Source organism: Myzus persicae, unplaced genomic scaffold, assembly GCF_001856785.1.
Source record: "Myzus persicae strain clone G006 unplaced genomic scaffold, MPER_G0061.0, whole genome shotgun sequence".
NCBI lineage: Eukaryota > Metazoa > Arthropoda > Insecta > Hemiptera > Aphididae > Myzus > Myzus persicae.
Genome location: NW_019103774.1, coordinates 220,595 through 235,388, shown reverse-complemented (window position 1 = coordinate 235,388; position 14,794 = coordinate 220,595). Strand labels below are relative to the sequence as shown.

At 32.5% G+C, this 14,794-nt stretch overlaps 2 protein-coding genes across 2 annotated transcripts; one reads left to right on the top strand and one right to left on the bottom strand.

The window, feature by feature from the left end:
• Positions 1-386: 386 nt before the first annotated feature.
• Positions 387-14,442, bottom strand: LOC111035251 (MORN repeat-containing protein 3-like). Its single transcript, XM_022316790.1, has 5 exons — positions 13,523-14,442; positions 9,798-9,943; positions 5,878-6,043; positions 1,961-2,142; positions 387-1,848 (listed from the first exon to the last, which is right to left on the bottom strand). Exons 1-5 carry the CDS (start codon positions 13,659-13,661, stop codon positions 1,774-1,776), a joined length of 708 nt encoding a protein of 235 aa, XP_022172482.1. The 5' UTR covers positions 13,662-14,442; the 3' UTR covers positions 387-1,773.
• Positions 6,078-9,429, top strand: LOC111035250 (KRAB-A domain-containing protein 2-like). Its single transcript, XM_022316789.1, has 2 exons — positions 6,078-7,377; positions 7,796-9,429. Exons 1-2 carry the CDS (start codon positions 7,249-7,251, stop codon positions 9,356-9,358), a joined length of 1,692 nt encoding a protein of 563 aa, XP_022172481.1. The 5' UTR covers positions 6,078-7,248; the 3' UTR covers positions 9,359-9,429.
• Positions 14,443-14,794: the final 352 nt, after the last annotated feature.

Here is a 14,794-nt window from a genome sequence, read left to right as displayed (position 1 = left end):
AATTGTATCTTCGGTCCGCGACATTAATGTACCCGAATTGCCTATCCAACGCGCCGTGTAATCTTAACATAATATTGTACTTTATTAATATTATTGTCTTATTGAAATGCGATAATGCAAACACGATGAGATGTAGCGTAAACGGCAGGACTAAATGAGATAAAAGTTATATGGAAAGCGTTCACTGAGTATAACAAAGTAGAATATCATGAAGCGTTTTATTATACAAATTAATATGATGATAATTTAAAATTTGTTTTAGTTAGTAATAGCAGATTATAGTTTATGAGCTTATAATTACTATAGTTAACAATGTTATTATTATAATTATTATAATCACGATACTATGATTATTAAAGTTTATTTTAAAGTAAATAATTGTGTATCAACAAGTTGTATAAAGTAAGTTTAACAAGATGTGTGTATTGTAAACAAAAAAAAAATAATACTTATACATGTATAACTGTTTCAAAAAGATGGAACTTTTTAAAAACACAATTTTTTATCAACATAATTTTTATTTCTTTGAATAACAAGTAAAACTGTGACAACATTATTTTTATTTCAGACTTTTCAACGAGACCACTTTGAATCTTTAAAATAAATTTCGACAACTGATTGCAGATATGTATCCCGGAAAATGCTAGTTTACTATTCTACTCATCAAAATTACTTATCAATTATTCATTTATTTGTTTTTTTTTTAACGGGCTGAAGCCCAATTACAGTGGCTTACAATAATAAAACTATAATAATTTAACAAATTTGACAGTAATAATTCAGAAAACGACGAGATAAAATATTACAATAGTGTAAGATACACAGAACACGATATATATATATATAAACGAAAAAAACACTTCAAAGAAGAGAAAGAGTCACGTGGTTAACTCCTAATATCCTTGAAAGAGAACTATTTCTTAGGTAGTCGGCTGCATAAAAAAAAAATCACGACAATTATAATATGTATTGCGAATGTCATTGCATAATGGTACGTCAAAAAAATATTTTAACCTGTAAACTAGGTGCATTTTGATTTCTTTGCATGGAAATACTCTTAAAAAATTACTGCTACGGAATATGGAATTATAAACTGATGTTTTAGTTAAAAAAATAAACTATTTAAGACTGATAACGATGAGATAATTGTAAAAAGTATAATATTGTTTTCAAAAACGTTGTTCACTTCAAATTACGTAAAATAATCTTTTCGAAAAAGTTTAAACTTTTCTAAACACAATGAGTGTATGGACTTAAATAAATTGATCATTATGTGTGCTATAAGTGTAATAATTACAAAGGAAGTCTTGGATTTGCATATTATATATGTTATATTCATTTCCTTAGTATAACCATGTCGTTCGAACCCTGATCACACAACCATATACTTACTGTTACCCTCGAACAATGTTTAATCGTCGGGATACTTCATCAAGCTTAACAAAAGGAGTTGAACCAAAATATTCTGATACCGATTCAGGATTCCTAGTTTAAATCTACTGTGCTTAATGTATTATCCTTATTATTTGGTGAACTCGTAAAACTGTCCTTCTGAATGGGAGCGACCGAAACGACATAACATCTCTTGACTGCATTGTTGGATCGCGGGAAAAACATTAAAATCATTCACGCTCAGCTAGACATTACCCCCTCCCCACTGGTACACAATATATAGTATATTATTATGGTACATCACGTCGTATAAATTATAATCACAACATAATATTATTAAATAAAATTTATAATTTCATAACGCAATGATTTCGATATTTTTCACAGGTTTTCGAGCATTTCCGATTTCGTAAACTCGTACGCTTCTAGTATACTTTTCTCGTCAGATTTGGAAATCTATTAACAGAGTATAATAGTATGATAACACCTCCGTTATTTTTTAATATTTCATAATATAATGTTAAACACAGTTTTTTTTTTACAATATAATAATACAATATGCTTATACCTCGGGCATCATATAGTGTGTTCGGATACTATCCGGTTCGTCAACATATTTGATGGTGCTTATTTTCAGCTCTCCGTCGATCCAAACGCCCTCCATCAATTGACCTTTGTCTTTGAACACGTACACACCTTCACCGTGTTTCAGACCATTTCTCCATTGTCCGTCATAAACGTTACCGTTTGCTGTAACACGAGTTTATAACGTTATAGAATTTGAAAACAAACAATTTAAATCGGTGCTGCCACATTAATAAATGATAATAATATCATGCTAAAATAGCAAGTTTATGATGTCTATTTTATAAGTAAGAAGTTAGTTTCTAAACGATATTTTAATACAACATAAATATATTTTAGTTGTATTTCATAATATGATACAATCAAAATAATTGGAAAACCTTTATATGTTGGTAAGTCGCTCCATTTAATCACACGTTGATGGTAGGTTATTACTCAAACGTCTGAGGAGATGATAATAATTTAATTTGGTAATAAGTGTTGTGGTTTGACTATACGGCTTGGATATAAGAATTTGTGATAAAGCTAAGTGCTTTAGCTTTCTCATTTCTATTGCAGAAATATTTAAAAGCCCAAATTGAGTGCCTAGAAATATCATAATATGACTAGTGAAAATTGTTAATTTTTCCTCCCTTCCCCCTGGTTTCCAAGTTGCTGTTTTGTGTGTAAAAGGTGTTAAGTCGAAAACTGTTTTTGAGTATCTAGAAAGTGATTTGCGCACTCGCTGAGACGGAATGGTCGATGTATAGTTGTCGGTCAGTTTACCAAACTGCAGTCTGAAATTTCATGTAGCTGTCCATGCGTGATGTGCAGGGGATCTCAGTGAATGTCACATACAACACCAACTTACTGGTCTCGATTGCTAAGCGAAAATATTCGTACCTACTGTGTCATTTTTCCGATAAGTAGACAGATTTTGCTACGTCACAATTTTTGTCGAAGGCGACCAGCATCACGCTATCGTACACAATTTGGTGTTCGTAGTTTTTGTCATTCTGTTTCGATTCCAGTAGACGGACGTCTGGGAGAAACAAACCTTCAGCGACATTCCATTGGCATGCAGTAGATATCTGATGCTGTTCAACTACGAGATTCTCGCGTGGTAGACACTGATATTGTAGTCCTCCGTCAGGTTTACTTTTTCCGTCTTGCACATTTCCAACGGGTTTGAGAGCTCGCAGAACACTTGAAGTATCATGACGAAGAGAGAGATATCGTAATTGCCTTGGTTACCTGGTCTGGTTTGACGTCACTAATATTATCACAAACAAACTTTAACTTCACTCGCGTTTTTCTCATCGGCGGTTACATAATTACATTACATTTGTAGTCTTTACTGCTTTTTTTTACACAAACGGTGAAAACGACAGAGATTTTAACGCGGTAGTGGAAGATGTGACAACTGAATTTGAGACAATCACATTATTGCTGGAGTATGATGTACCGGAAACGGTGGTTCTCAGGAACGTGGAAAACAACCCACCGATCAAAATGAAATCGGCACTGTCAACCCCGAGGCTGGCTCATATTGTGGTTCCAGTTTCTTGTTTTATACGTTTATTTGAACCACTGATTCTGGTACATCGAACTCCTGCAATAATGATATCGTCGCAAATTCAGTTGTTAAATCTTCCATTACCACCTTAACAGATGTGCATATCGAGGAATATGAGATCAATTCCCTGTGTTGGTGGCCAGTACCAGTTGCGGTGGACAAAAGACGGTCAGTGGTGGACGCAAGCTGAGGAAGGTGGCACTCGTCCGTCGCTGTCTTATAAAGGCCACCTGCGGCTGTCGCTTCAGTGACAAGGTAACCCGTAGCTCGAAGTCAGTCACAAGTCATAGAGGCCTGAAGTCCGCTAAAAGTGGGCCAGTGTGAATGTTATGCAGTGACCGCTTCCGTTCCAAAATTACTAACAGGAGACCGAAGGCAAAGTAAAATGCGCCAAGTAAAAGATGCGTTTGACATAATATTATGTTACGTACATTATAATATAATAAACTACACATAAATATATTCGTAGACTTATATACAAAATAAAAACTTAGGTTGAAAAATAGTGTTCCCATAATATTTCTCCCTGGATATGATGTTCAGTACGAGCAATATTACATAAGTGAGTAAGTATAAATTAGTATGCAGTGATGGTCCCTGATTTTATAAGTCGAATCGAAAAACTCTGTAGTAGTTGAAGACTCAAAGATGGACGACAGAAAATTAATATAGTATTTTGGAAAAAAAAACCATTGAAGGACATTATGAATGATACTACCCTGCGTTGTTACTCGCTTACTCGCTCATTTACGGTCCAGCTTGTGTGCTTTTACGAATGTCAATCAAAAAACGAAGCACTGTCATACCACCGTCCACGAGAGACATGGTGATTCCGGTGAATGCCACGAATAACACAGACCAGCCTCAGTTATGAAGTGACCCTACTGTTAAGAATCCTCACAGCGTCGTTTTTCCGGTACCTTCGGGTCCTTGTAAATAGAATACTTTTGATATATCTGGATTGTTTTCGACGGCCACTATAACGCGGTCGTACACCGTTCGTCAATCCCCGATGTAGTTCAGCCATTTGGCAGTCGTTGACGTCTTGGAGACGCTGGTTGGAGTAATTTGGTGTTAATTACTTAGGATTGTGGTTTTTTGATACAGATTTTTTATAAAGATTCATGATAAGCCTTATAGCTCTTTGATGGTCTTGTTTCGACGACGGAAATTTTTTGATAATTTATTAACTATTTTGATAATGTATTCCCTTTAATTCAAAAATGTATATAAAAGTACATAATTATATAGTAGATAGTAGTCTAACAATTAATGGGTAATTAAATTTATATTATCTATTGTTAACAATAGACAATAGTTGTTGTTTTGTTTGTGCATAATTAACTCATACAAGATGATTGTATCATTTATGCCAAGTCACTGCTAATTGATTAAATCTTACAAAAACATTGAAAGCAATGATGTGTATAGAACTCAGCAGAAGAAAGGTTTAAGGTTAATTTTATAATGAATAAATTTGCAGTTCAACATCCACATGAATTTTTATCTACTCTGCGGAATCATTTATCAAAATTACAACCAAGTTTTTTTCCATTATTGCACTTAATTTTCTCCAAGTCATATCGGTAAATGTCTGTAACCGTAATTTATAGGTAAAGTGGATCCGCCTGGTTTGTTTTGATTGATACAAGTATTTTTTTTTTTCAGAAAACTAAAGATTTTATGAATACTTTTAAACGAATATGAATGGCTATTAATGTGATTGCGTCATGTACAAGTGATTAAAAACGATATTATATTATACTTGTTAAAAACTCGATGAGTATATGATTCACTTATATACACAACGATGTCTAAAAGTTCTTCCGGTCGACAATGATAAACTTTCAAATTCATTTCATGTAGAAACCCACATTTATATATGCAATATGACGTTTACGCCAGAAACCAATGAAATATGCATTTACTTTAGAAAAAGGCTATAATATGCATTTGCATAACTGCATATGAAATGCATATAATTCGAGTTCTAGCTGCAGTGACATTTACATTTTAGACGAGTGGAGATGAGTGCCACAGAACTACAGAAGTACGTCTTGTGCTCGTCAAAGCAAAAAGCTTTAAATACTCGTATAGCTAATTAACTTTGTTAGATCGAAATATTTAAAGCGAAAATATTTTCCTTCACAATTTATTGACGTTGAAAAAAAAACGACAGGTAACAATAAAAAAATTAATATACATAGGAAAAAATATGATTTTTCAAAAATCGTTTTTGAAAACACTTTAAAGTTGAACTGTTAGGTGATAAATTGAACATCTCGTATAGATGCAATATCATGTGCAATCTAATAAAAAATAATATAGTTGAATGCAGTTTTTACCTTCTACATGTTTCCCCCGGCCGTTGTACTCGTTGTTACGCCATTGACCTCGGTATACGGCTCCATCGTTCCACCGCATGGTCCCGTAACCGCATTTTATTCTGCTACCGGTCGTCGAAAAGCTACCATCGTAAATGCCTCCATCTTCGTACCATTTGCCTTTAGCCTTTATATAAAGACGACGATAAACACCGTACATTATGGCATTATAAAAGTCCACTGCTCGCATAAAACCAGCGATCGCTACTTTTTGAGCGCTAACACCGAAACTCCTCGTTTGCCGATTAAATACAGTGAATACTATCGTCGTCGTGTTTATTGCGTATTATACGTAAATTAAATTTCAGCTATAAATAATTTGCTACCTACGCACTCGAAATCGTGCTGTGCAATGATAACATCGGAGGGTTCACAACGTCTCGATATTATATTTGTCATAAAACCCACTCCCCTCGAAAAACATGTACAACGTAAATATAGACAGAGCGATATAACCATTTCGTTATAATATGACAAGTAATCAAGTATTCATTTGATCATTTGATTTTAATTTTTTTGATAAAATCTTTTATCATTTTAACAAACATTTAGATTCTGTATGTCATTTGAGGAGATAAAAATATGTTGAGACAATAATGTCATATTTTCGAACGATAACCACCTATAGATTTACTTAACACTATTAAGCAGACTATTTTGAAAATTCTGATGCATTGAAAATATTTAAATTTTTAAACATTACAAAAATAAGAACTTTTATAATTGTAGGTATACAATGAGGATAAAAAAGACAAAATGACCCACTGAACGAGTATTGGCTGCATATTATTAATAGCGATACCACAGTTAACTCAAGAAAAAATGTGTATCCTTAGAGATAGGTTTTTACATATTCCTGAATATCACTTGCAAAAATATGGTCGTTTCAGTGCCTTAACTAATGAGGAAACTGCTGTATTCACTGTTCAGCAGTGGGTATTGTCTTCGGGTCATTTATGTATATATATACATGTATATGTACTGGTATCAATATATATGTCGTAGGCATATAGTCAAATCAGGCATTTTATCAAATGCCTAGGCATATAGTCAAAAAATTTAATGTTTATGCAATTTCACTATCCGCCTAGACATTTAGTTAAATGCCTAGTCATTTAATTAAATGACTAGGCATTTGACTAAATGCCTATTTCATGCCAGGCAAATAATAAAAAAACATTAGCTGTGTATTATTTATTAATATGAAAAACACGTAGATACTCGTATATGAAATAATATGTTTAATTTTGTGTTAATTATTATTTAGTATTGTTTTAAAAATGAAATCATAAATATATTCAGGTAATAACTAATTAGATGTGATAGACATAAATGATAGTACGAGTATTTTGTATAGCATATATAGTCAATATAGTCTATAGTACGAGTAGTGAGTACTATATATTCTTATTAAATAAAAATAAAAGTTCCATTGGTTTTTACCTTGGAAAATTAACGTGGGTACTAGGTTGTATGAGAACCTTATCTATATTGAGTACCGTGGGACAAATTATAATCTTATCGATTATAACGACAAAAATATGACGTTACCAAAAAAGATACAGAACATGCGATTGAATTGTACAATAATTTAGTTTAGTACGTCTATTACGTTTACGTAAATCGTATGTAGTGTGATCGTGATTGCATGTAATATTGTAACATAGGTATACCAATTGACATTTTTTGTATATTTAAAATTTTGATTGTTTTTATTTGTATTTTAAAATATAATATGTCACACAGTGTATTGTTTTATGAAAAATTAAAATCAATTTACGACAACCAAGATAAAAAAAAGCCATGGAGTCAGGAAGACTACGACAAAGCTCTAAACGAAATCAATGATGCGAAATTGAATCCAGGTAAAACTAAAACTCAAAACCAATATTATTTATGTCGTAAATATGATCTGATTGAAGTAGGAAATGTTAAACATATTATTTTAAAACCAAAAACTAAAACCGAAAATATTATTTATGTTGTACCATATGAAAACTATTTTGAAAAAATCGAAGAAAGCCATAAAGCGACTGGTCATGGTGGAAGGGATAAAGTTGAGCAGAATTTAAAAAATAAATACAACATTCCTCGAATAGCAATCCAAATATTTATTAATTTGTGTACAACTTGTAACAAAAAAAAATCAAAACCTTGTAAAGGCGTCGTTATAAAACCAATATTATCGGCAGATTTTAATTCAAGAGGGCAAATTGACCTTATTGATTTCCAATCAACACCCGATGGAAATTTTAAATGGGTCATGAACTATCAGGATCACGCAACCAAATATTTATATCTTCGACCACTTACTTCAAAACGAGCCACCGAAGTTGCACACGAACTTTTAAAAATTTTTTTGGAACAAGGAGCACCTCAAATACTTCAGTCTGATAATGGGCGAGAATTTACAGCGAAAATAATTGAAGAATTGGCAGAATTGTGGCCTGAATGTAAAATAGTACATGGGCGGCCACGGCACCCTCAGAGTCAGGGATCTGTAGAAAGATCAAATCAAGATGTTGAAAACATGTTACGAGCTTGGGTCGTAGACAATAAAAGTACCAAGTGGTCAATCGGAGTTTATTTTGTACAATGGCAAAAAAACATTTCACATCATCGAATTTTAGGTCGTTCGCCATATCGAGCCTTGTTTGGCACTGAACCGAAGGTAGGTCTTAGTTCTACAAACTTACCTGCCAAAATTATTCAAAAATTATCAAGTGAAGAAGATTTTGAAAATATTTTACAAGACAATTCAGAACATAATTTTGACAATATACCTTCAAAGAAAAAAATATATAGTGACATAAATAATATCTGCAGTGTTTGTGAAAAATCAGGTAGTGAACTAAAATGTACTATATGTAAAAGAAATATTCATTCTGATAATTGCAGCTATTCTATAAATAATAGTAACGATATTGAAAATATTTGTCTGCTATGTAATAATGAAAAACAGATAAAAGTTAACCGCATTGAATCTTACAAACGGCAAACAATAGCAGCTAAAAAAATGACAGAAAATAGTGAAAAACTATTTAAAGAACTAAAGGTTGGTGATCAAATAGTAATTAGTGTTCCAAAAGTAGACCGAGGACCTCTCGATAGTCAAAATATAAATGGGTTAGTGATAGACATTCGGAACGGCGTTTACCAAATTGGTACAGAAGTTGGTATAATAAAAAATTGGTGTTCAAGAGAAGAACTTCAACTAGTGTCGAATAATGGTTTAGAAGATAGCAAAATACAAAAAGACAAATTCGTGTCCATACGTGAAGCAGTAGCAAACTTATCAATTTTCAACGGTCAAGGTTTTGTTAAATGTCAATGTCAAGCAGGAAAGCGGCAATGTCAAACCAATAGGTGCTTATGTTTTAAGAAAAATCTTAAATGTTCCAGCAAATGCCACCAAATAACAACATGTGACAACAAGCAATAGGTAACAAAAACTTGTAATTATAATATACCTTTTTTATTTATTTTTTATTATTTCATTTTTAAAACAATACTAAATAATAATTAACACAAAATTAAACCTATTATTTCATATACGAGTATCTATGTGTTTTTCATATTAATAATTAATACACAGCTTTTTTATACATAAAATAGCAATAAATAACTGATAGAAAATATATTGAAATTTTTAAAATAATACAAAATGTTTTTTTATTATTTGCCTGGCATGAAATAGGCATTTAGTCAAATGCCTAGTCATTTAATTAAATGACTAGGCATTTAACTAAATGTCTAGGCGGATAGTGAAATTGCATAAACATTAAATTTTTTGACTATATGCCTAGGCATTTGATAAAATGCCTGATTTGACTATATGCCTACGACATATACATACATATACATTTAATACTACTACTTACGAATCGGTTATTGATCCATTGTCCTTCGTAAATGTATACAAAATGGTCATCGACTTTCTTCATCAGCACGCCAAAACCATGTCTTTTGTTCGCGACCCAATCTCCCTCGTACACTGTTTTGTTCTTGTAAGACTTTTTTCCTTTTCCTGAGTATTAAAAAACACACCGTACAGATTTTAGACAGTCGAACGACGGCGCGGGGAAATATTAAAACAGCTCAAGTGGATAATTTTATGTATATTTCCAGCAATATTACAATCGGTTTTTTAACAATGAATTATTACGCACACGGCGTATGTAAGTCCCAGCATATTTCGTTGTTGTGAAATATATCATTCGAACACTATCTTAAGAACACATTTTTTTTGTGTATTTCATCGCATGATCAATTAATAAAGAAAACCGGCGTTTCGCATATTATTCTAGTATATTAATAGTATTTATGCATTCCGTCTCTATGATAGGAGTATAAAGATAAAAAACAGCAGCTTAGCATACTATTCTAGTATATTTGTAGCATAACCAAGGTCGCGAATGACAATAATATCCCACGTATTATTACCGATCCCTATCTGGCGTCACCACAGCACGGGACATCGAACGTGTACCCAAGTCTTGGTTATAGCAACAGGTTTGTCGTGTCATCCGTTCGTACTTCGTATATTATAACATATGAGGTCCAGCTGACGGTTATTGTCGTCCACCAGGCGAGTAATGTTTTCATCGGACGAATACCATCAATGATTTTAAAGTACAGTCGTCCCAGTTAACTATACCACTGGCACCGACCATTACAGAGATTACTCGTAAATAATGTGATATAGACGGACGGGAAATAAAACATAGCACTAGGCACTAGTTTCGCGTCAACTCGACGTCTATTTTCACGTCCGTCGATATTATTTTTCAAATATCATCGTGCTACAAATAAAAATACGATACATCAGACGTATACTCGTCGAATAATAATTGCGTAGGGTAGTCGTACTTCGAATCATCGGCGCACTATATTAATGTAATAATAACGTGTTATACGTGTGCGTGTTGTACATGTCGACACTAAGCGTTGGACGTTTGCACACGTTTGCACATTTTTATCGTATTTGTTCTAAATATCGTGTGCAGACAACTGCGTGCAACAGCAACTGCCATACATTATTCTACGAATAATACCCAAATGGTCCACATCAGTCACTACTTTTGTCTCCGTGGTTACCCCAGCATCACTGTTGATTTTATATATAATAAAAAAAATCATAACATGACTATAATGGCGATACTTTATTGATTATTGACTTATATGCGTTGTTCAATGATATTGCTTAGGTACGTTTCATTTTTTCTTTTTTTGATATTATTTCATTGACGTTAAAATGCTTCAGTCTTAAAATTGTGAATATTTTAATTGGGATTACTATCTCATATAGATAGATATATAGATATATCTCATAGATCACTATTAAATCATCATTTTCATTCGCACAACAGCAGGCAGGTGGTGTCATGCGTATTAGTTGTTGTTCAACATCGATAATCGAGTATTTGTAATCATTATTGTTGTAGTGCATTGAATTTGAACTTAAATCGAAATCAGGAATAAAAAATTGATTATTACATTTTAAGTTATATCACAACGTGTTGTGCATTTAAATCTAGAAAACTTAGCGTGCTCGTTCAAAGTGTTTTATTAATGTTGCATTTATAAAAGTTGATGCATTAAAAAAAAAACTAATTAAATAAAAGTTCAAATTAAAAAAAAAATTACCCTACTTCTAAAGTTTAACAATATTACTTATTTAATTACTTCGGATCATCCCGTTATCGTTTATATAGGTACACTATGCATGTATAAAACAATACAATTATTCATTTTTTATATACTTTGATTTTAAACTCCAGTTTGTTTGGACTTAGTCATTTTTTATGGTAATAAAAGAAAATTAAAAAAAACCTTTTTCCATTATAATAAGCATGTATTTTGACTTGTGTTTTTAGTCGATGACACGTAATATTACAATATAAAAAATGTCATTTTAACTTGACTTTTAAAACTATTTCTTTTTCTTAAAAAATAAAAATAAACTGAGTATCGATTTATTTTTGTTATAATAAAGGGTCTATATTGCAGTTGCGTAACCTTATCTCCAATTTTCTTTTTTCTAATTTATTATACTAAGGTCAATATTATCATTAATATAAAAACCAATACCCATGGCTATACTAAAAATATAAAACTAAAGTTGCCACACGCAGTAGTAGCTGCACGGGAATATACAAAAGTCAAAATACAGAATATTAAAATTAGTAAACCAATATCGAATATATCATATGATTTTAAAGCATTATTTAGATTTTAGAAAAATATCTTTTAAATAATGTGTGACTAATCATACAAACAATTTTTGAAAATTGATTTTTTAGAATGCAGGTTAATATGAAATATTATAATATAATATAGTAAAGTTTTAGTAGACATAAGTTTTAGATCATATATTTTTATAGCACTTGGTTATAGTTAACATATTGTTAGGTTACAGTATATTGTTAACTATATTATTGAATAGTTGTAAAATCTTAATATTATGATATACGTTTTATATTAGTTAATGAGAGCTCATATTAATATAATAATTAACATAATGCTTAACAATGTTAATTTGTATTGTTAAAATAGTTTTAACGTTTGGTTACCAAGGCACTTCGAACAGAAAGCCAAAATAATTTGAGGTGCCTGGTGCCTCGGAAACACACCTCAATCATAGCAATCTTAAATGTAATTAAAATACTTGAAAATAAACTTTATTATTTGAGTTATTAATCACGTTTTATAAATTATTAGTTATTATACATCAGGTTTCTAATTCAGTGTAATACAAAATAGTTGAAGACTTATGAGTTTAAATCAAATTTGAGAGTTTTGTATCAATTTTTGTCGATAATAATTTAGATTTATTTATAAACGAATTTGGTATCGTATAATATTTAGTTTATTTTCGTTTATAGTTTTAAACATTTTTTTTTTGAACCATGATTTATTTATTTAGATTAAGTCGTATAGATGTCATTTTGTGTTTTAAATTTTAAAAAAATACCGAGTAAGACGATCAATAATAATTTATCATTCTGATACGTGGTTTTCGAAGATTTAATTACTTTAAAGCATGATTTTTTTAAATCACGCCCAACGCCATTTTGTATTGGGAGAGCATCACGGAGACCAGTAGTGACGTTTAATGGAGGACATATTTTAATGTACACAATAATTGTCGAATTTCCTCGATACACCCCGTACATTATCGTATAATCTTTATTTACTTATTTGATGGAAACTTAACGGTCATAACGCCCTCTCTTACAGAATACTTCATAACGGTACAGTTGTACATGGCCATAGGGTACGTTAAACACTGAATAATAATTATAGTGTTGCACAATGACACGGACGGAACTAAAAAGCAAAGTAATTTGTATATAAAAGTGAAATTTGACAATGATTTGGATAGATGTATGCCAACATAGTGCCTATTGTAAAGCTCTGTAGTCGTGTCGTTGAAATAAACTATATACTAACACAATCACAGTATCCGAATTATGTACGCTCATATTGTAATATTATTATACATAGGCACCTAATTCGAAACAATCGGACAACTCGGCAGCAATTAAAACCGACCTTTAATCGGTTGACCTACCTCTGCGATGGCTATACAAAGTCGTGAACTCACCTTGTTTCGTGTCGTGTTCCCAGTTGCCCATGTACAGCCCGTACTTTTCGTACACACCCGGCTTGAATCCGTTTTTCATGGAGATCTGCTCCAACCACTGCACCTTGGACGGCACGCACCTCCGGTGGATCGAAGGCATTCCGAGGCGTTTTCGGTCCGGACGAATTTCCGTATACGGCGGCGACGAGGGCGGAACAGCGCAAAATATTTTATTCTCAATTAGATCCAAAGTGTCGGCGAACTAATACCTCGCCGCCGCCGCCGCCGTTACCACACGCACTGTTTCTTAGCAACGGCCGTTCGTTCGTCGTTGTTACTAGGTCAAGTCCGCCAAAGTGTCGATTACACGGACCTACGTGTATATAATAATAGCTATATCGCGAGATATCAGTGCGAGCACAACACATTTTTTTCTCTCTTCTCGTGCTGGAAACTTTGCGAATAAAAACGATTTTCCCTGCACACGGGCCGAATCGATCGGCGTCGATAGTCTTGATGACGATGGCGGCGGCGGCGGTCGGGCGGCGGCTCGGGTTATAACAATATGAGTAATTTCTTCGGGCATATAATATTATATAATATAGTGTAATACATGGATATAACACGGTAATATTGTAATATGATAGAAATTACAGATCATGTCCTCCAATGCGAAAAGAAATTTAACTGACTGAGCGAATAATTAATATTATCGTCGAGATTACTGTGTATCAATACACGTCACAGTTGTTGATTGTGTGGGCTTTTATATTATCATACTGATATAAAAATATAATATGCGCTTTGAAATACTAGAGATTATCAGCAGAGAATAAAAATCGTAATCGATACGATTTCAAAACCCCGAGAACCAATTACGGCCAAACCCATTTTTTTCCGTTGTGCTCAGGAAACATTTTATTTTTTTAATTCCCAAAAATCGACTTGTATTTAAAATCCCTTTAAAATTCCTGAAATACCGAAATATATTATAACACGGCCGTGTGAACTCATCGGGTTTAAACGAAATCGTTACCAATACGACATACTTGTATACAGTTTTATAATTATTATACTCTAATATTATCGAGCCGGTGTGCGCACGCACCGGTTTCGCCGAGTTCAACAAGTCAAGTTCCACACACGACCGTATAATATTATTATTACTGTGTCGAAGACAATTATTATTGTGCGTATACATTCTGAGTCATCTGACATATATATATAAATATATCATATGATATATATTATGGCGGTGAAACACTTAAAAACTTTAACGAAACTTTCCGATGG

Bases quoted from the DNA above. Each gene is read 5' to 3' on its own strand.
- LOC111035250 (XM_022316789.1), top strand. From the start codon at position 7,249: ATGATAGTACGAGTATTTTGTATAGCATATATAGTCAATATAGTCTAT. The intron at 7,378-7,795 runs GTACTAGGTTGT...AAAACTAAAACT, and splicing joins ACCTTGGAAAATTAACGTGG to CAAAACCAATATTATTTATG.
- LOC111035251 (XM_022316790.1), bottom strand. From the start codon at position 13,661: ATGCCTTCGATCCACCGGAGGTGCGTGCCGTCCAAGGTGCAGTGGTTG. The intron at 6,044-9,797 runs GTAAGTAGTAGT...CTTTATATAAAG, and splicing joins AATGGATCAATAACCGATTC to GCTAAAGGCAAATGGTACGA. The intron at 2,143-5,877 runs GTAAAAACTGCA...CTCGTGTTACAG, and splicing joins CCGGGGGAAACATGTAGAAG to CAAACGGTAACGTTTATGAC.